Here is a 20203-nt window from a genome sequence, read left to right on the forward strand (position 1 = left end):
GCAATGCTCGTTATGTTTACTTTGTGATGACCTCCTGAAATAAAAATAACTATTGTTCCCATTTTACAAATGGGAATGGAGCAGAGGAGTCAGTCACCCACACAGTAAGTCTCATGGTTCAACTGAAATTCAAGTCCTTCTGTCTGCTTCACCGCACAGACTTATTGTGTCTCAGTAGGTGGGGAAACAAACAGCAGGGCTTGCAACATCTGTCTCTAGCACAAATAAGAAACAGCTCATATTGCACATGCCCCACAGTTTCTTCAGTGCATTGATTCTTAAATGGTGGTTTGGAACCTCAAAGTAGGTCACAAGAGACCCTCTGCCAATCTGCCAAGTTTTGTTATTCTTGTCCTCTGGGATGAACATAGCAGCAATTATCACTAGGAAAGTGTGAAGCACTTACAGCAGCAAAATTGTCTCTTCTTCCGAATGCAATGAAAGAGAGAGGCCCTTTCATGTCTGGTTTGCTGACAAAGAAACCCAGGATTCCGCCCCTCTCTTCACTAGTCAGTATTCCTCTTTTGTGGTTCTTAAGATATATTTGATGTGCATCTACCATTCTGTGCTGCAGCATTCATAGCAGGTACATATATTAGAAAATAGCCTTTGCAATTATTTAAGATGCTATAGGGCCAATTAATTTTTTAACAGCCTAGCACCAACCATTTATTTTTGACATCTGGGCCAAAAAAGTTGCCTATTCCTGTCTATTTTCTCAAATTTTTCTCCTTTGGCTTTCCTCCCTCCTTCTCAATGTAAAATATATTCGCCTGCATGAATTTGCAGTTATATATTCATGTGCTGCTATTCTCCCCAGTCAGGTCTCCAAGTGTTTTAGAACACTGTTCTCCCCTCCTCCTCTTTCTCAGAACAACAACCCCGTGAGGCAGGTCAGGCTGAGAGTTTGTGACAGGCCCAAATTAAAAAAAGAAGCTTTCACGGTAGAAGTGGGGTTCCAAACCTGGGCCTCCCAGGATCCTAGTCCAACACTCTTATCCACTACACCTGACCACACCAGCTCTCATTCATGTACCAGCAAATTGAATGGTGGTTCACTTGTTACTCTCGCCCTTCCAAGAATGCTTCAGGAAACCAGTTCACTTGCACCACATCAACATTTATGCATTTAAATGTTCATTTGCCACCTTAATTTTTTTTTTTAAAAAAAAAGGACATTTAAAAATTGCCGCAAAACTGTTTTCGGGAAGGAGAGGTGGTTTGCCAACGTCACAAGCACTAGGCAATCGGCACTATCCACAGCTGGCTTCTGCTGCAGACCTGCTGAACCAGTTTTCCCTAAGTGAAACCCTGGAGAGAAAATGGCTGGTTACTACTGAACACAACACTACGTGTGTTTCCAGAGCAGCCCCATCATTCAAATAATGGTACGTCTGTAGGCACTCAAAGAAATGAATGCTAGTTTCTGAGCAGCTCACAATACAGTATGCTTCCAGCTGTTATCCTTCCTCTCTAAACTGTGCATTAATGTGTCAAGAGCGTTTTGGCATTAAGGTTCACACTGAGCGGTATAAGCAGTTTTATTCGGTTAAGTAAGCTCCTTCTGAGGATAAGGTGTGTCTCAATTAACTGAGCTCGTGCTAGTACAAGTAAGCCCTTGCATGTGGAAGTCTAGAGAACACCAGCATTTAAATATGTAAGGAATTCTCTCTTTTTTCCCCCCTATTGTGCCTGCATATTACATTGACCTTTCCATGTGCTGCACTTGCAGCAGACAGATTTCTCATGAAATAGATTGCTGAGCCAGTGAAAAGCCCCACACAATCACTCCGACAAACACGCCGATGGTGGCCGCCCAAAGACAATGAGAAATGTCCCAGAAGCTCTTGGGACGGAGTGCAAATAACACCCTCCCTTCCCCAATCCTGCTTGGCTCTGCAGATCTCACCCAGCTGAGGGGCAGCGAGGGGAGAAACGACGCATTGGATGTAGACAGTTTGAGCGGCAGCATGCCCTTACCAAGGCGCAGGGCTTCCTTTTTGGGACAACAGCCCTCTACTTCCACAGCAGAAAGCTCAGGGGCCACCAGCCGTAGAGTTAGCATTGGTGGAGGAGGGAGCTTGTCGAGACCCCCAGGGGTCTATGTGGGCATCGTACCTACTGGAGGTGTTAGCAGCTTAGGCACCCGGGTGTCCCGCAGAGCTCTGGGCATAAGCAGTGTCTTCCTACAAGGCCTTCGTAGCTCCTGCACGACAGTGCCGTTACCCCAAGGGCTGGAAAGGGGACGAGGCCTATCTCACGAGAGCCTGAATGGGTGCCTGGTAGATTACATCGAGAAGGTGAGAGCTTTAGAGCAGGTGAACCAGGAACTCGAGGACCGCATCCGCGTTTACTTGAACAAGAAGTCTTCCAGCGCCAATAACTGGGGAACCCTAAGAGACAGCTGGGAAACCATCTACCACCAAGTGAGTATGAGACCTTTTTGTAAAAAATGATAATGAAAACCAAAACAAATGAATCATTAACCAAAAGAAAGAGTTTTCCGATACTGGCAATTAAACACAGCCTGATGCTAATGTATGGCTACCCTGCATGGCGTATTTCACATTTAATCTTCATGGTAATTAGCATTATTTCACAGTGTGTGCAGTGGAAAAAAATTGTATTATAGATGAGATTTGCCTTAGGAGGTTTATGGGCAGGAGAGGGAAAAGCTCTCCCAGTTTGGCCCGATTATAATCAGTTATTTCTCCTTTGAGCAGTTGTTATGATTAGGAGTGAAATTATAATGAGGAATGCTGCCAGAAATGGAGTATGTTTATCCGCTAGCATTATCTCATTACCAGCTTGATCGTGTTTGTAACGAGGGGGGTGAGATTTGAGTCGTCTTTCTGTGAATTGCACTTTTGAAAAGCCCTGTTTATTTTTCAAGAATAAGCTGCAACAAAGATACATTTCTATCATGTCTCTTGAACACAACCCAGCTTTTAAAAATCAAGGTAAATGTACACCTTTGGATTGCGTTTCTACAGAAACAGAAGGGTTGGTGCATCTCCTGCTGAATGGCTGGGAAGATTGTGGTCCATTTACAAAACTAAAACCCAAACCTGTAAAAACCCAGCACAATACTATATGCAACTTTTATCCATGCACGAGAGGTGAGATGACAGCACAAAAAATAAATGTTTATGATGCAGTCCTGTGTACCACTAGGAAGGGTTGTTATAATCTGTAGAATGAGGACACTAACATCCCAACCCTGGCCCAATTTTTGATGAGGGACTAAATGCATGATACCTTACCTCACACTTTATTTAGATATTTATACTCCACATTTTGGACTCAAAGTGGCTAACAATATTGTTCTTCCCGCCTGTACTTTATCCTCACAATAACAGTGTATGTGTCTGGCCCAAGATCACCCAGTGAACTTCCATGACAAAATGGGGATTTGAACCAGGGCTCTCAGATCTTCGTCTGACACTTTAACCACTACCTCACACTAGCTCTTTTCAGGTCTTATAAGCCCACTGAAGCCATGGATCCTTATATCATAACTGCATCTAATTCCTGCCATGGCTCCAATTGTGGTGTTGGAAAATGCTGTCAAATCACAGTTGACTTATGGTGACCCCTTGGAATTTTCAAGGCAAGAAACTTTCAGAGGTGGTTTGCCATTGCCTGCCTCTGTGTCAATATTGCCTGTCACATGCTGGCCCACTCTGAAGTAAGGACTGATTACGATTACTATCATCTATGGTTGTTGTGCAGCCAGGGACTGCGGTTTTGAAACTGTTGCCATCTGAATGTTTTAATTAGTCAAATGATTTGTCTGATTTTATGTTTTAGCTAGCTGTTTTACCAATTATGTAATCTGTTTTATTCTGATATCACCCGCCCTGAGCCCATCTGGGAAGGGTGGGATAGAAATGTGAAGTAATAAATAAATAATAAATACCTTTGATATTGCTTGGACATCTCCCATCCAAATACTTGCCAGGGTCAACTCTGCTTAGCTTCCAAGAATTGAAGAGACTGGCCTATCCAGATCAGGGCAGATACTTAAATCCACAGATTGGGGCCACAGATATTTCTGCAAATTCCCCAGGTTTGTGAAAGAATACAAAAACTTTTTAAAAGGACGGGACGGAAATTTTCCTCCAAACAAAAGAACACTGTCTGTGCCTGCATAGGCAATGCTTCTCCACAGACCTGGCTGCACCCACCCTGGTAGCAACATATGGGAGCCACTGGAGGAAAGGAAGCAGCCATTTCAGCCACATAGGAGGGGAGAACAGGAGGGGAGAACAGGAGGTGCTGCTGCCAGGCAAGCTGAGCAGTGGTCAGGCAGAGTGGGGAAGGAATGAGCAAGTGAGATTCCCCCTTCTGCTGAGTTTGCCTGGGTGGGCAGGAGCCCAAGCCACTGCATCAGCCAGGGCTGCAGAAGTAGCAAAGCTGAGAGCAAGTGAGCAGGCTGGCAAGTGGAGCAGCAGGGGGCAGGTGGGAGACGGAGCAAGTGGTGCAGCAGCAGAGTGCCACTGCCACTAGGATTCCCCCCTCAATCAGCCTCATGGCTCGTCCTGATATAAGTTCCTCGGAATATTTTGGTGAATGCACTGTAAGCATAGTAGGGAACAGCTATTCACACATCATCATATATGGCACTACCATTACTGTGCAGCACACTTGAAACTGAATTTTCCTCTATGGAGGACAATCCAGGAGGTGAATGATTGCTTCAGCGCTTTGATAGCACAGTATCCAACAAGGTCTTGATGAAGCCTGGAGTGGGTGAGGGGAATGTGGGTTCAAATCTCCATTTAACTATGATTCTCAAATGGGTAGCTTTGTACAAACTGCCCTGGGTCAGCTTAACCTTCACCACAGAGGGGCAGTACTGGGACCTGTGCTGTCAAATTACTGTGGTGGAAGACTGGGACCAATTTTGCACTAGACCTTTAATCCAGGTTTAGCCCTGTCCCCAAACTGACATTCTACACTAGAATCAGAGAAACCAACCCTATGATTCTATGATTTTAGTGTAGAATGAATGTCAGACTGGGGACAGGGCTAAACCAGGATATTAAAGGTCTAGTACAAAATTGCTGGGATTTATCAATCGGTTTCAGTTAGAATTGGGAAGGGACTTCTGCCATCACTCCTCCCCAGTCAGACTAGACTTTCTTTTTCTTTTCTTTTCTTTTGGCCTTCTCCCATATTATGTAGCTTTGTCTAGGCAGGTCTATGGCAGCTGGGGGCTAAAAAGCCTTGCCTCATAGTGGAGTATCAGATTAGATGGTTTATATTACAAAAATAATGCACCAGGCTCATCAGCAGGTCAAAAGCACAGAGTAGGTAAATTGTGATTTGGGCCCATCTGCCGGTGCTACAATTCTGGTTCAAAGGATTAGGCAGCCCAATGTGTCAAGTTGTTGGTTTCTCACACAAAGAAGCAAGGACAGCTTTATGCAAGACAGATTTCTTACATAAAAGTTATTTCTGTGACAATTTCCTGGAACCTGCCTTTGCTTGATGAGATTGTATTCACATTTCACCTTGTATAGGTGAAATCCCAGCTGGTGGCCACATGGAAAAACTTATGTACGTATACTCATAGAGATGGTGTTGGAGTGCACATGATTCCCCATGCAGAAGTCACATCCATCTCAAATGTGTGTGGGGTTTTTTGTATATAAAATTCCAATGCATGTGAGAACCACAGCATACATACAAGTACCAATAAACTAAACCCAACATTACCTTTGGAAAATAGGGCTCAGTTTAGGAAGGCTATAAAATGTGTCTGCATTTAGTATTATATCCAAGAACAGGATGTCTGTTTTCATTAACTGATTAATCCAATTACTTAGTTCTCACTCTATTATTTTCCTCTGCTGAATTATCTAGGATTATTTAAAAGAGGCAATTATACCAGCGTAAATCTCTGAGCGTTCATACAAGGTATTCTTTGATTATTCCAGATCAATTAATGCAGACTAACCCCCCACACACATACACATTCTTTTGCTTACAAGAACAATTCAAAATAACCATTTAATCTGTAGGTGCAATTCGCAAGATGATTGGATGTGAATTAAAGTATCCTAAATCATTGTAAATCCTGTTTTCCAACAGAGCTCTAAGAGACCTCTTGTGTCAATATTTCATGTAATGGAACTTCTACTAGTTGGCATTTTGTTTTCAGTATTTTGGAGCTCACTGATCAATCCTGTGAACACTTCGATAGCATATACATTTGACTTCATGCATTTTATATTATTTTAATAAGAGTCATGTAGAAGGCAAGAGGGACAAACTACATTTGAGTAACCATCCATTTTTATGGAGATCTGGGCTGTATCCTTCAGTAATAACGTGAAGAAATTAACAGATACTGCTGTCTTCAATTTGGTAATTCAGTGATAGGGAAAGCATCCCTATTTTGATTTTCTCCTCTTCTTCAGCTCTTTAACAGCACTGCCAATTTTTTTAAAAGGTTACAGGCCTTAAGATCTCCTTGCAGCAGTTTGAACCATGTGCCTTTTTACTGCCCACAGTTCGGCCTGGTCTACGGATGCAGCAAAAGGGAGTCGAATTCTGAAGTGATAAAATACGTTGTTTCACTTTAGAATGTAAGGGTAGGGAGAGATCTGTTATTTCGTGTTCCCCCCGTGGGGGGAAAAATCCTGCAAATACAATATTAGCAATCATGGAGACAGGTCCTAGCTCAGTCTGTCACATGCTGTGTTAATTTTCCATTTACAGGAAAGTATTCATACTGAGGCACTTTGAACAATGTGATCTGTCACTCACTGACTGGAGGGGAATAGTTAACTCTAGCGCAGTGTACCCAGCCATCTTAGCGCCACTTCATTTTGCTGCATGGGCCAATCAGGTCTTAGAATCCAGCGCAGTAGAAAATATTGATAAAAGTAATCTAAATTAAGGGAGGGAAATTCCTGGAGATTTGGGAGTGGAATTGGGGGGCAGAGTTTGGGGATGAGAGAGACCTACCTTTATGAGGTATAATTAAGCTTGCCATGTACCCACTTATGGCAATCAAACGTTTGGCAATTTTGACCGCTACCTGTTGACTCTCAGTTAGTTAGCAAGTGGAAATAGGCTGGCCAGACTGGGGTGTGGGGTTCCAGTGATCATTGTTCCCTTCATCACTTCTGGCATGACCCAGAAGTGCTGGCATTACGCTGGAATAGTTCTAGCACTGGCCCAAAAACTCAATAGCTTCCATAGAGTGTTTCGGATTGAGCTAGAGTGTTGCCCTGGCAGCAACAATCACTCACCCTTCATGGTAAGTACCTGGCTCCACCAGCTCCCACCAGTTGCCTGGCAACCTTAGGTACAGTAAGACCGTAGTGGGACACTTCCTGTTCCAGCTTTCACTGCTCCCACTGCTAGTTGGTGGAGCAAAATGTGTGAGAGAAGAAATTGGCTTCACACCAATACCACAGCTTAGGGATGCCAACCTCCAGATGAGACCTGGAGATTCCCTGGGAATTACAGCTAATCTCCAGACTACAGAGATAATTTCTCCTGGAGAAAATGGATGCTTTGGAGGGTGGCAATGTACCCCACTGAGGTCCCTGTTCTGCCCAGGCTCCATCCTCAAATCTCCAGGAGTTTCCCAACCTGTCGCACCTATGCCCCTATCCCCTGCTGGTGGAAAGGAGGGAGCTGGCAACCATACTTCTGATGCAAACCTGGAAGTGACTTCAGGGAACCAGTTGGATGTTACAGGATTCACCCAAAACTTTCTATATAGTTTTACCACAATGTTTTAGGTGAATCTTAGAACACTGTGAAACACAGAATCATCATGTCTGGCATTGGGCTGGCAACCCTAGACAATACTGACCATGCAAGACCAATAATCTGACTTCGTATAAGGTAACTTCATGTGTTCATTCAGCAATCACTTGCACTGAGAAAATTTTAATCCAGAGTATTATGTTTCAATTGCCATTTCACCCCTGATACAGCTACAACAGAAGTACCTGTTCCTAGTTCGAGGCATATACTGTCACACCCTCAGATACACAGACAACACAATTGCCTGACTTCAGAGAAGGCTGCCTGTTCTCTGCATGAGTCTCTGCTTTGACCTTGCTGTGTGAAGAGGTGTGCCCACATCAGTGAGTCATGCAGAAAGAGAGAGGGTGGACTATTGCACCCTTCTTAAATCTTCGTTCGCGAAGCCAAGCTGAGAGAGAGAGGGCCTCACACATGCTGGGAACCTCTTACACACACCATTGGAGGTGTGTGAGAACCATGTCTTCAAATCCAGCTAACATAAATTTAAGAGATGCTGTTCTAGATTTAGGCATATGAAAAATGAAGACATAAAATCAGGCTTATCCACAATATATACAAATACCCTTTTTGATTTTTTTCAGTACCCCAACATGTTTGGTAGGTTTCCTCTCACATGGCCTATATTACATTTTCAATTGTACACAGTCATTTTGTGGGCTTAAAATTATGTACAGTGATGTACTACATTCTGCAGCCCCATAATCACAACTCAGAAGATGTCATTTCATTTTCAGTTCTGCCTTGAATTAATCAAAACTGTGAGATTATTTACACAACATTTTATTAAATTCCTTTAATTTCTGATGTTATTTTTTATGTCAACTGCATATAAAACTAGGCATGATATATAAAATGGTGTTTCCACCTTGTTCAGCCTTTCTGGAATATTGGGAACAAGTAGTGAGCACTGCCACAAAATGGCTGCCATGGGTTGCTGAGTAATCACAAAATACTAGCAGTCAAGTCTGTCAAAGTAAAATCAGCAAGGCTTGTGCAAACAAGTTCTGCCTTATCATCATTGGCCCCTTCATCGGCAGGTAAACAATCATATGGATAAAGTCAATCTAGAAGATATAATATACACAGACTTCTGAAAGTTTTTTGACAAGGTTCCTCATTAAAGTAAAGTAAGTAAAGTAAATTTATTTTTGTATCCCGCCCTCCCCCGCCAAAGGCAGGCTCAGGGTGGCTCACAGACATGGGACAACCATGATTTCAATAAATACAATCAAGACAAAAGCAGATTAAAATACAATTAGGTTACCGTTATAGATTAGTTAAAATAGATAAAACAGCTGTTATAAATTAAAAGTTAATAATTAAGGTGCTACAGTTCACAGTCATGTATAAGATGGCTAGGTGGCTACAAGTCAATTTAGCCGGGTTCTGTCTTGAAAGCAAGCTGAAAGAGGATGGTTTTGCAAGCCCTGCGGAACTGATTCAAGTCCCGCAGGGCTCACACCACCTCTGGAAGTTGATTCCACCATCGGGGGGCCATTGCTGAAAAGGCTTGCTCCCTCGTTGTTTTCAATCTAGCCTCTCTTGGCCCAGGGATTTTTAAAAGGTTTTGAGAACTAGATCTCAGTGCTCTCTGGGGAACATATGGGGAGAGGCGGTCCCTAAGGTAGGCAGGTCCTCGGCCATAAAAGATTCCTGAGTACACTTAGTAGTCATAGGATAAGAGGACTTGGATTCAAAGTTGGTTAAAAGGTAGGAAGTGGTAAATAGGAATAAAAGGCTAATTCTTCCAATGGAGGGAAATGAACAGTACAGTCCCCAAAGGACTGGTATTGGGACCATTGCTATTTGATTAGAAATTATTTCGAATTGGAGATGAGCAATATAGCAGCCAAGTTTGGAGACAATAACAAATCATTCAGAATGGTGAAAACCAACACGGATTGTGAAGACCTACAGGAAGATCTTTTTAAATTGCGTGAGCAGGCAACTACATCACAAGTGGAGCTGAACATCGGTAAGTGTACAGTGATGCACACTGGAACTGAAAATCCTAATTTTAAATATGTGCTGATGGGGTCTGAACTGAGATTTTTTTATTTTATTTATTGAGGTTTTACTGGAAAGCTCAATGAAAAGTGAGTGGCAGCAGTGAAAAAGCCAAATTCCATGCTAGGCATTGTTATGGAAAGGGATTGAAAATAGAACTGACAATATTGTAATGCCCTTCGTATAAAGTGATGGTGTGGCTTTATTTAGATTACTGTGTGCAGTTTGGGCTGCCATATCTCAAAAACAGCATTGCAGAGCTGAGAAAGTACAAAGGAAGGCAACCAAGATGATTATGCAATAGGGTGGAGAAAATAAAGAGGTTTTTCTCCCTCTCCCATGATATGAGAACTCCAGGATACCCAATAAAATTGTTGGGAAACAGGTTCAAGACAGACAGCGAGTAATTAATTTCTGTGCTAGTGGGGGTAGTGATGACCACAAGCACAGATTGCTTTAAAAGACATCTAAGATTCTTGGAAGAAAGCTATGGCTATAAGCCATGATGACTGAAGACAGCCTCCATATTAAACAGAGGTACACCCTTCTAAAGGCCAATCAAGATGTACTTCAGCTATGTGAAATGACTTTTTAAAGAGATCCTATTTGGGCTCTCAACACCATCTCGGGGAGGAAGGGCTCATGTGTCCCCCTCCCCCCCACATACACACACACTGGTTTCCCTTACTGAAAAAGCCCTGGTGAGGAATTATTTCCCCATTTTTGCAGCTTTTATTTTTTTAAAGACATTCCCCACAGCTGAGCATGCAGATGCATTTGTTGTTTTAATCATGAGATTCTGAAATCCTCTGATCCAGACCCAGATATTCAGAACTATCACATAAAAGACTTTAAGAATTTCATTGTAAGCACCATCACTTGTGAAATGTTATGCAAGTTACCACATTTCTGAATATGTTGGGGTTTCTTGTCAAATGTGGTATTCATTTTGCCACAGGTATACAGTTTGGGAACTCAGTGCTTTAATTACGGCTCCAAGAAATGAAAAATGTACAAAAATCCCTGAAACCAGTATGCTGTCGATCAGAAATCTCAAAGTGGATTTCTTGCTAATTAACTGTGGAGTTCTCAGTCTATCACCAGCAGAGCCTCCAGATGCTGTGCAGAAGCGATGGAGTGCAGACAAAAGTGGATCCAGAATTCAGTTCTTCCCACAACTTTGACTATTTGTGAAACTATAAAAAGGTTCAGGAAACAATACCCTAGTTACTAGCATCTGGTCAAATTGTATAGAGCTTCTGTAGACAGAAGTCACAACATTCCCAATGATAGGCCTCCATCAATTAGCTAATGTTGTTTAAAGTTATTGGCACCTCCTTGGGGAGTGAAATTCACAAGCTGATTGTGTATGGTGTAAAAGTCCTCTATTTTGTCAATTAAAAATTACCATAAATCCTTGGGTGTTACAATATAAGGGGAGGGGCATCTCTGTCCATTATATCCACATGCAAACAATCCCAATTATACAATGCAGCCAGCATACGACTGATGCTAAAGGCTCAAACTGTGGCTGAAATCACATGACACAGCAACTTTGCTGCAGCTAAGCTGGTCTGGTTATTGCCAGAATAGATTTTTTAGGAACTCTGTGAATGTGCCTTTGTTTTCCATGGTAAATTGAGTGAGCAGGCAACTACATGGCAAATGGAGCTGAACATTGGTAAGTGTAAGGTGATGCACACTGGAACAAAAAAATCCAGAGATGCACGAAGGATACCTTCATCTTGTTCCCTAAGGCAGCAGCTCCTCACATGATCATTTGTATGCTATGGCTCACCATGCTTATTCTGTTATTTCCTCCATGCTGCCAATGGGAACCAATTTAAAATTGCCTCCATGCAGCCTTTGGCTAATGTATATTAAACTGCCATGAAATGCACCTAGCTGACCCAAGATGTTCAAATACATTGCCTGGTCCAGTTCTAGAATGAGGTAGTATGTGGGTTTATTCTTATTCTTTGATTACTTGAACTGTTCTAGGTTGGAGATGCAGTCCTTGAAAATGCTCGGCTCATGTTACAGACAGAAAACACTCAAGCCTGTGCTGAAGACATTAAAGACAGGTAACTCTTATCTCCGTATGTGGATCTGATACCGAAAGCAATATCACATGGGAGATCATCCTTTTTATGCCTTTGATTTGTCTCTTGAGTCATAATACTGAACAGTTACCCCCAAACTTATGGTATTTAACTTTGCATCTTTTGGTAGCAGCTAGATTGCTAATTGCTAAAAACTCTACCAAGTCTAGAGATCTGGTTGCATAAAATATGGTTTGTTGTGATTATGGACAAAATGTCAACACTGAAACAAGATAATAAGAAACATGCAGTTTTTGCTCAATACTGAATTCTTTTTATTTACTTTTGGAATAAGAACTTTCCTTTGGAAATGGCAAAAAAAAATTAAATTTGGTGTAAGCTTGGATATGAAAAATAGAAAAATAGATAAAAGGACAGTATAAAAAAGAGGAACCATGTGGACTCTTGTATTGTTTGGTGTGTATTGTACAATTGTATTGCTGATTGTATCATTTTAATTGAGAAATAAATTGTTGTTGGCTAAAAAAAACAAGACAAGTAACTCTTAGCTTACTTCCACACTGATACAGAAGAGAACAGTGAGAGTCTTACTAGGAATAGAAAAGGAGCCAGTGCTAGTGAAGGGGATTGACTCATGGAACACCCATCAGTGTTGCAAAGCTATCACTTCAATAGGTGATAAATACATCTGTCAGGAGACAAGACTGTGCTACATTGGACGTGTTGTTCATTTCCTTTTGCAGGTATGAAAATGAACAACCATTCAGGAAGGCAATGGAAGATGAAATTAACTCCCTCTATAAAGTGATTGATGATGCTAATTTGACTAAAATGGACCTGGAGAATCAGATTGAAAACATGAAAGAGGAACTAGCTTCACTGTCACAGAATCATGAAGAGGTAAAGCCAAGCTGAGGAACAACCTGTAGCTAGGATCATGTTACAGACAGAAAACACTCTTTAGGCACTCTACTGCTTCAGCTTTTCATACAAAATCAAACAGTTTCAAGAAGCTTTTTTCCTTTATTTTTTAGAATGTTTTGGTTAACATTTATTATTTTGCATTTGATATGCATAACTTACTGGAACGATCCTGACTTAACAGTAGGTAGTCTTCAAAAGTAACATTGCAGTATTCAAGCTTTGCACTTCTTTTTATGCATCTGTCAATCAAATGCAATGGAGGGGTTAGTTGCTGGGAAGGGCTAATTAGAGTTAAGGTAACTGAGCAATACATACAGCTAAGTCTAGAAACAAGCATTTGGTAAAACCTGTTCATAGAAGCAAACTGGCATACAAATAATAAAAGAGTTAACAACAGATATGAGAGCTATGTTTTAATCCAGTGGCACCTTTAAGTTTACTCCTGGGTATAAGTGAAAACTGGGTGTGTAGTGAGATAAGCCAAAATCTCTGTTAAGACCTGGGGGTTCCATTGTCCTGAGTGTTGTAACAGGGTTTACCTGTTTTCAAGTTTTTCCCTTCCCCAATCTTGCTTAACTCCAATCTTTTTTGGAAGGAACACAGGTCAAGAATGTTAGTACTTTGTCAGGTAGGTAACATGCATGGCCCCATCTTGAAAAGGTCCCACCCACAGTGGTGCCATTTTTCTGCTGTCAGCCCCTCTGTGTTCCCTCCTGCATTTTCCCCTGCTGAACCACCAGAGGGTTTCATAAGGTTTTTTTAATTGGTAACTGCAACATCATTATAGTAGTACACTGATCTATTGACACTTATTTCAAATTTTAATAGAACCATTATAGTGCTCTAATACATGCATAAAAAAAACAAAAAGAGGGGCAGCCACAGAATTTGAGTGTTGCGCTTTTTGCCTGCATGGTTTTTTCAGGATGTCAAGATGCTGTACAACCAGCTTGCAGTATCACCACTGGAAGAACTTGATGCTCCCATTGGAACTGGCCTTGATAATATATTGGAGAAAATTCGTATTCAATGGGAGAAAGACATTGAACGGAACCGTGCTGAGACTGGAGCTTTGCTCCACAGCAAGGTAAGCATAAAAAAAGATAAGAGCAACTAAATATCTGGAAAAAGCTGACTCCCATTCAGTATACAACTCCCCCCCCTCCCTGTTTCCTTGTCCCACTAGCTTCTCACCTATCCTAATCCAATTAGTTATGTGACATATGAACATGTGAAAAGGCTTATAATGAATCAAGCCATTGGTTCATCAAGATCAGTCTGTCTATTCAGACTGGCAGCATCTCTCCAGGGTCTCAGGTAGAGGCCTTTCACATCACCTACTGCCTGGTCCACATGCCAAGCAGATCCTTACTTACTGACCACAGCCCCTCCCAAGTCCTTATATCAGATTAGGAACTTCTCCACCATGCCTGGAAACATCTTTTCTCCCTCCCCTTTCTTGAACACTCATTACCCATTCTGTGGTATTTTGGTTGGTCCTACTGAAAAGAGATTACACAATTTTTTCTTCTAGAATTTGTTTTTGTAACATGACCTCATGAGGTAACTTTTTGTTCAATTTTCTGCAACACCATTTCCACTCCAGGATCAATTACCTTTACATTAACAGTGAGAAATTTGAGGGTGTAAAACCTGATTGACATTTAACTTTCCACTCTTCTATTGTATAACTGAATGGCAAATGAAAACCAGTGTTTTGTCTTGACACTTATTGTATGTTGTCAGCAACCCACAGAAGCAGCACCATCTGTGCGAACCCAGGAGGAGGAACTGATTGAGTCCCTGAGGGCAGAGTTTCACGAAACAGCTTGCAAAATACAAAGCCTGCAAGCTGAGACCGAATCCCTAAGAACACTGGTAAGTAATGAGAACCAATATGTACTGACTGATATAAAGTCATTGTTTTCAAGTTGGATCACTTGGCCAAATTCCTACCTGATGTGAGACTCAGCATTGAGACAATAAACTGTTTGATGACTTCGGTGTATCTGTTATAGTTCTGGATGCAAAGACTAATCCAGCTTTGCAGCACTGAAGATAGTATTTATAAAGGCACAGATCCAGGAAAAACTAAGCTGTTTTGAATCCTGCTGATTTCAGTGAAACCAAGTGCTTCTACTTCTTCCACTGAAATAAATGAGATGCCCTTTTGGTTCCTTCCCATGCTCAGGCCACAATCCACAGCCTGGTGGCATGGATGCAAGGATCTGCACACATGCTTCTCAGAGCATTCATCACCACTTATGGAACTCCTTGAAGTTTCAAGGGGAAATGTGTCAACCAGTCAAAAGTCTGGCAAATGGTCAGGGAAGGACTCCTCCTGAACATTGGTTCGCACTGGACTCCAAACTGGCCCAAGTTTGGTCCAAGCTTTGGCTCGTGAGCTGGTTCATGCCCATCTCTGTTCACAAGACTCAAAGACTGGGAAAGGCATAATTTAATCTGTTGCCTCTCTCTGTGCAAATGGAACTGGAACTAGTCCTGACTTTTGCTGTGCAGTGGGCAGAAGGAAGCACACTTAATATATTTATATGTCATAGTACTCAGGATACTTATATTACTAGAAGTAGCTCTTATTTTAAAAGAAGGCAGTGACCTGTGATTTATGGAGTCCTTTTCAGTTTGCCATTGGGTTCCACTTTGTAATTCAGGCTGCCTTTTAGTGCATTCATCACCAGATAATGGAATAATTTAACCCAAGAAAAAGCAGGTCAATTTAAGCACCAGTAGAAGCAGCTCATGATCAGAAACCACCTTGACTCATTGCAGAAAAGTCTAAGAGAGTGATGGCTCATCACATCATCAGGTGGTCACATGGTACAGTCTTCTCATGCTCCTGTAATATGTCAATTATATGCCAGGCAGACCACTTGCTTGGGATGAAAACCTCTCACACAAAACCTGAGAGAAGTTCAAAAAAGTGCATATATAAAAAAAACAGTTGTGAAAAAACATCCAGCAAGGAGCCTCTCTAGTGTTTTGTCATTTTCTTGTCCTTGCAGAAGAGAGGCCTGGAGAACTCCCTTTTTGACACTAAGCACTGGCATGACATAGAGCTTCAGAATTTAGGCTCTGTCATTACCAAACTGGAGGCAGAAGTAGGAGAAATCCGGGCAGAGACCGAACAGCAGCAGAGGGATCGTGAAACTCTGCTGTCCCTAAAGACGCAGCTGGAGAAAGATATTGCTGCATATCATTGCCTTCTAGACAAAGAACACAGGTATTACTTGGATGTATAGCGAACTAGGTCCTGAATTTACAGAACATCCTGTCTGCCCCATAGGTTGGGGAGGGAATCATTTGATCGACTTCTGCTTGAGCAGAAGCAATGCAAAAATCAAGCTGGATCTAGCAAAATTTAGCATTGCTAAAATTACTTTGATGTTAGAATCTGACAAAACACCATCAACCATTCCATTCCGTCTGGTGCTGGTGGCGCCATTATAACTCTGGAAGTTTATAAACACATACACACACCAAAAAAAGACACCCAAACCCTAGCTAAATGAATTCACTGTACATGTCACTCCAAAGATCAATATAACCCGAAGTAAACAAATCCTCTTCATCTGTCAGCACCACATTCCTTCCCTCCCCAGGGATAAAATAGAGGAGTCCACAATTCATCTCTTTGATGTGTTTCACTGGGGCTTGTCTTCATTTTGAGACAGCAAAGAGTCCCACTAAAGCTCCTCATGGCGGCTGGTCAGACATTGCAGGGGAGCGCTATTCACAAGCATATTGACGAGTGAGGAAGAGGGCTGCAACCATGAAGTAGATGGAATTTGCCTCCTTCCTCCCCACCAGAAATGTGCTGGCAGGAGAACATGCCACTTTGTTTTCACATCCCATTGGCAGTTCTGCTCCCAAGTAAACCTCACAGCGGGGCATTCCTGTGCTTTTACATTCTTGCTGCCTCAAGAACAATTGAAAGGTTAAATTTAGGATTGGCCTCCTTTTCACTGTGGTGAAAAATCAACTGGAGTGACTGTAGCCCGAGCTTCCCATTTTCCAGTAATTTGGGGCATGCGTGGCCAACCAGCAGCATGGGTGCCACAGATGGCAACAGGCCAGCAGGGTGGTTGCATGTCTGAGGCAAGAGGGTCCGTGGATTAGGCTATGACTTTGACTTAAGCCCACAGGCCTACCTGCCTCTCCTCCACTGTCAGAAGGCTACAGACCAAATCACATCAAGTCAAAAGAGGGAGATTCATACAAGTGCGACCCCCCCAAATCAGATCCCAGGAAAGAAAATCTGCTCCCCGAATTGCGTCCCCATCAGCAAATTCACAGCTCTCTCGTTTTGTTTCCCAAACTGCTGTTTTCAAACAAATTTGCCATCTCAGCTGCAGGAGGGTAAAGTTCTCCATGCTCTTAGCTATCTCCTTCAATACACTTTAGAGACATATCTAGCAATCAGATCATTTCCTGTCTTTAGATCCCACTGATGAAACATCACTAACCATTCTGGATTGTTAGCTTAACAAAAGAATAGCCAGTTAATATCTATTAACTTCATTTATATCCACCATTCTCCGCAGTGGGGACTTGAAGCAATGTACACCATTCTCCTCTCCTCTGTTTTATCCTCTCAACAACCTTGCAGTAGATTAGGTGACCCAGCAACATCACCAAGGCACAGTAGGGATCTGATGGAGGCGTACACTTGCCAAAAATGATGGCTGCTTCTGATCTGAAGTTTTGGCGAACTGCAGGTATTATTATTAAAAGCAAACACAGACCAAAATAAATAAATGTGAGGTAGGCTAGCCCAGATAAAAGACCTTTGTCCAGACCTTCAGAACAGTATATCAGCTAACTGTAAAAAGGATTAAATATCTGGCACTGAGAGCTAGTATTCCTAGAGGTCATGACCAGGAAGACCTGGATTCCAATTACCACTCAGGAGGTTCACCAGCTCACCTTGGGCCAGCCACACTCTCACTCTGACCTACCACGTAAGGTTTTTGTGGTGATAAAATGGAGGTTAGAACAATGCTTGCGCCCCAAGTGGGATGGACTACATTAAAAATGTAACAGATGGATTTAGGATTGTCTTTTTTGTAGAAAAGCACTCTTCTCCAGTCTAGCAAAGCCCATAACATTTATAAAAACCCACACTTTTGTTTGTATCAGTTCACAGTTGCATCATTTATCATCTTCCATATTAAAAAAGCAATCAAATTCCAATTCAGCTGAAGGCTGTTATTATACTGTAACCTTGAACAGGATTCCATAACAACTGCAGCCATGACTGAAAACATCACTTCACACTTGCTTAGTACATTCTGTGCAGCCGAAGCTTTTGACTAAAAGCGCCAGCATACCGGATGGAGCAAAATGCCAAAGCCTCCATACAAGGATTTGGTTACAAGCTAGCTGATGAATCAAAATGCATATATCTTGGTGCATAACTGTTTTGAAAACACACCTAAAAGAGGAAGGTTTTCCTCTACTGAAAAAGAGAATGTTTTCCATGAAAAACAAATACAAAAAGAGAGAAACTGCATGCTTGCGGTTGACCATAAATGGAAATATTTCCCGTTAACACTTCACAAAAAGCTGTTGTCTTCACTGGAAAGTCTGATTTGCAAAAAAGCGTATTTCTTTTGTCACAACTAAATATGAATAGTTCCTCTCAACCTTAACATCTTGACTGAATATGACCTATGCTTTCTTGGTTAGGAAAAGTGTATTTTATTCCCCCGCCCAACCATTGGTTTAAGAAAAATGTACCACTTAACTGGACTTGGTTATAATGATCAGATCCCAGTATGAGGTTGATCCATTTATACCAAAGTCCCTAGGCTGGCATTGGCCATATAGAAGGATGTGGGTGAAACATTGGCACTGTCAGTTGATATCCGAAGAGGTACTTAGGGCATCAGCAAGTGCAACTTGCCAACAGCCATGCACCATAATATGCACTGACTGAACTCAAAAATGCCAGTATAATACAAATTATACCTCAGGGTGTGGCTGTTAATTGTTTTATTGTAACTGATACAATGCAAACACAGAATTGATCTGTACAAAATGGGTTGGATAGAGCCAGCTGTTCACCTGGTGAAAAAGGAAGGAGCCATCCTCTTAGACTACTCCTGCACGTACAAACACCATGTATGATGGGACCTAAAGGATAGAGGGGAATTAGGAGAGACTGTGCAAAATCTGACTGGACCCAACCAAATGTGTTTCCATTTTGTTGTTTATATACTGCCAGAATTGCACCAAAGCCCACAGTTCCATTAAGTTTGCTTTTCTCTGTGGAAATACTGATTATGTACTTTTTGTTTAATTTCCAGCTGATTTTCACATTCATTGTCTTCAGAAGACAATATTGTCATTCAGGAAAAAACCCCCGATGATGTCACTGGCAAAAGTGGAAACTCTGACAGCCAACACACTTCACTTCTGTTTGATTCAACAATCTACGTAGGCCTTAGCTTGACCTATTTCACTAGACGTCCCTGTATACGATTGCTTTGCTTACAGAGCTCAGTACATCTATCATAATTATAGAATAAAGTATCAATTTCAATTAGCAGACTATTTTTTTAAAGAGATGCTACAGAGAGCAGGCCCAATATTGCAATCTCATGCACACTTTTTAAATCTCAGTAGGAATCGTGTCCAGTTAAACACATGTAAATATAAGGCTGCAAAGATGCTATCATTTGAGTATTCTGTGCTTCTGGTAGTTCCAAGGAAACTGTGAGGTGCCTTGGAAGTTTATTTGGGGGTCCCTCAATGAAGTCAGTATTGGCAGGCACACAGACATAGTTGAAAATCACCTTGCCAACTACTATCAACCTGACAAAGGGAGCTTTAACTCTTGAAAGTTCATACCCCCAAAACCTTGCTGGTCTTGAAGGTACTACTGGACCTTGTCTTGTAACTCATGGACTCAGGAGAGGGTTGGATGTTCTGTATGCTATCCTCTCCTTGTTTACATGGAGCCATGGTGAACACTCAGAGACAGACCTGCCAAAACAAACTTGTGTTCTAGAACACGATCCAGAACCCTCTCTAGCATGTGAGTCAATTTTGGATGCTAATGTCAAAATCGCTGGCCATGATAAAGGCCCACTGTGCATGCAAACCACATCAGGGCAACCCAACAACAGCCATCCTACTGCTTCTTAGAATGCTTCTCCAAAGAGCCCTGACGTGCAGGGGATGAGTGGGAAGGACTGCACTTGAATGTCACTGGAGGGCAGAAGGTAAAAAGCTTCTGTTCACATACAGAATCCCACATGCAGTCTTTTGGATCCTGGTCACTGTTCTAGAACATGATAAACAACCACATGCTGTCCTTGTGCTACCTCAGTACACTATTGTTTAACTACAATACAAGTTATTGTTGTGCTTTCAGTGGAAACATTGAATCCAGCAAG

General features: G+C 41.9%; 1 protein-coding gene across 1 annotated transcript; it reads left to right on the top strand.

Moving 5' to 3' along the window:
- The first annotated feature begins 1885 nt into the window (after positions 1 to 1885).
- On the top strand, positions 1886 to 16045 carry BFSP2 (beaded filament structural protein 2). The gene is made up of 6 exons (XM_060247716.1): positions 1886 to 2426; positions 11800 to 11882; positions 12605 to 12761; positions 13711 to 13872; positions 14532 to 14663; positions 15809 to 16045. The coding sequence occupies exons 1-6, from the start codon at positions 1971 to 1973 to the stop codon at positions 16043 to 16045; spliced, it is 1227 nt and encodes a 408-aa protein (XP_060103699.1). The 5' UTR covers positions 1886 to 1970.
- The last annotated feature ends 4158 nt before the right edge of the window (positions 16046 to 20203 follow it).

The sequence above is a fragment of the Heteronotia binoei genome, chromosome 10 (assembly GCF_032191835.1).
Source record: "Heteronotia binoei isolate CCM8104 ecotype False Entrance Well chromosome 10, APGP_CSIRO_Hbin_v1, whole genome shotgun sequence".
Classification (NCBI taxonomy): domain Eukaryota; kingdom Metazoa; phylum Chordata; class Lepidosauria; order Squamata; family Gekkonidae; genus Heteronotia; species Heteronotia binoei.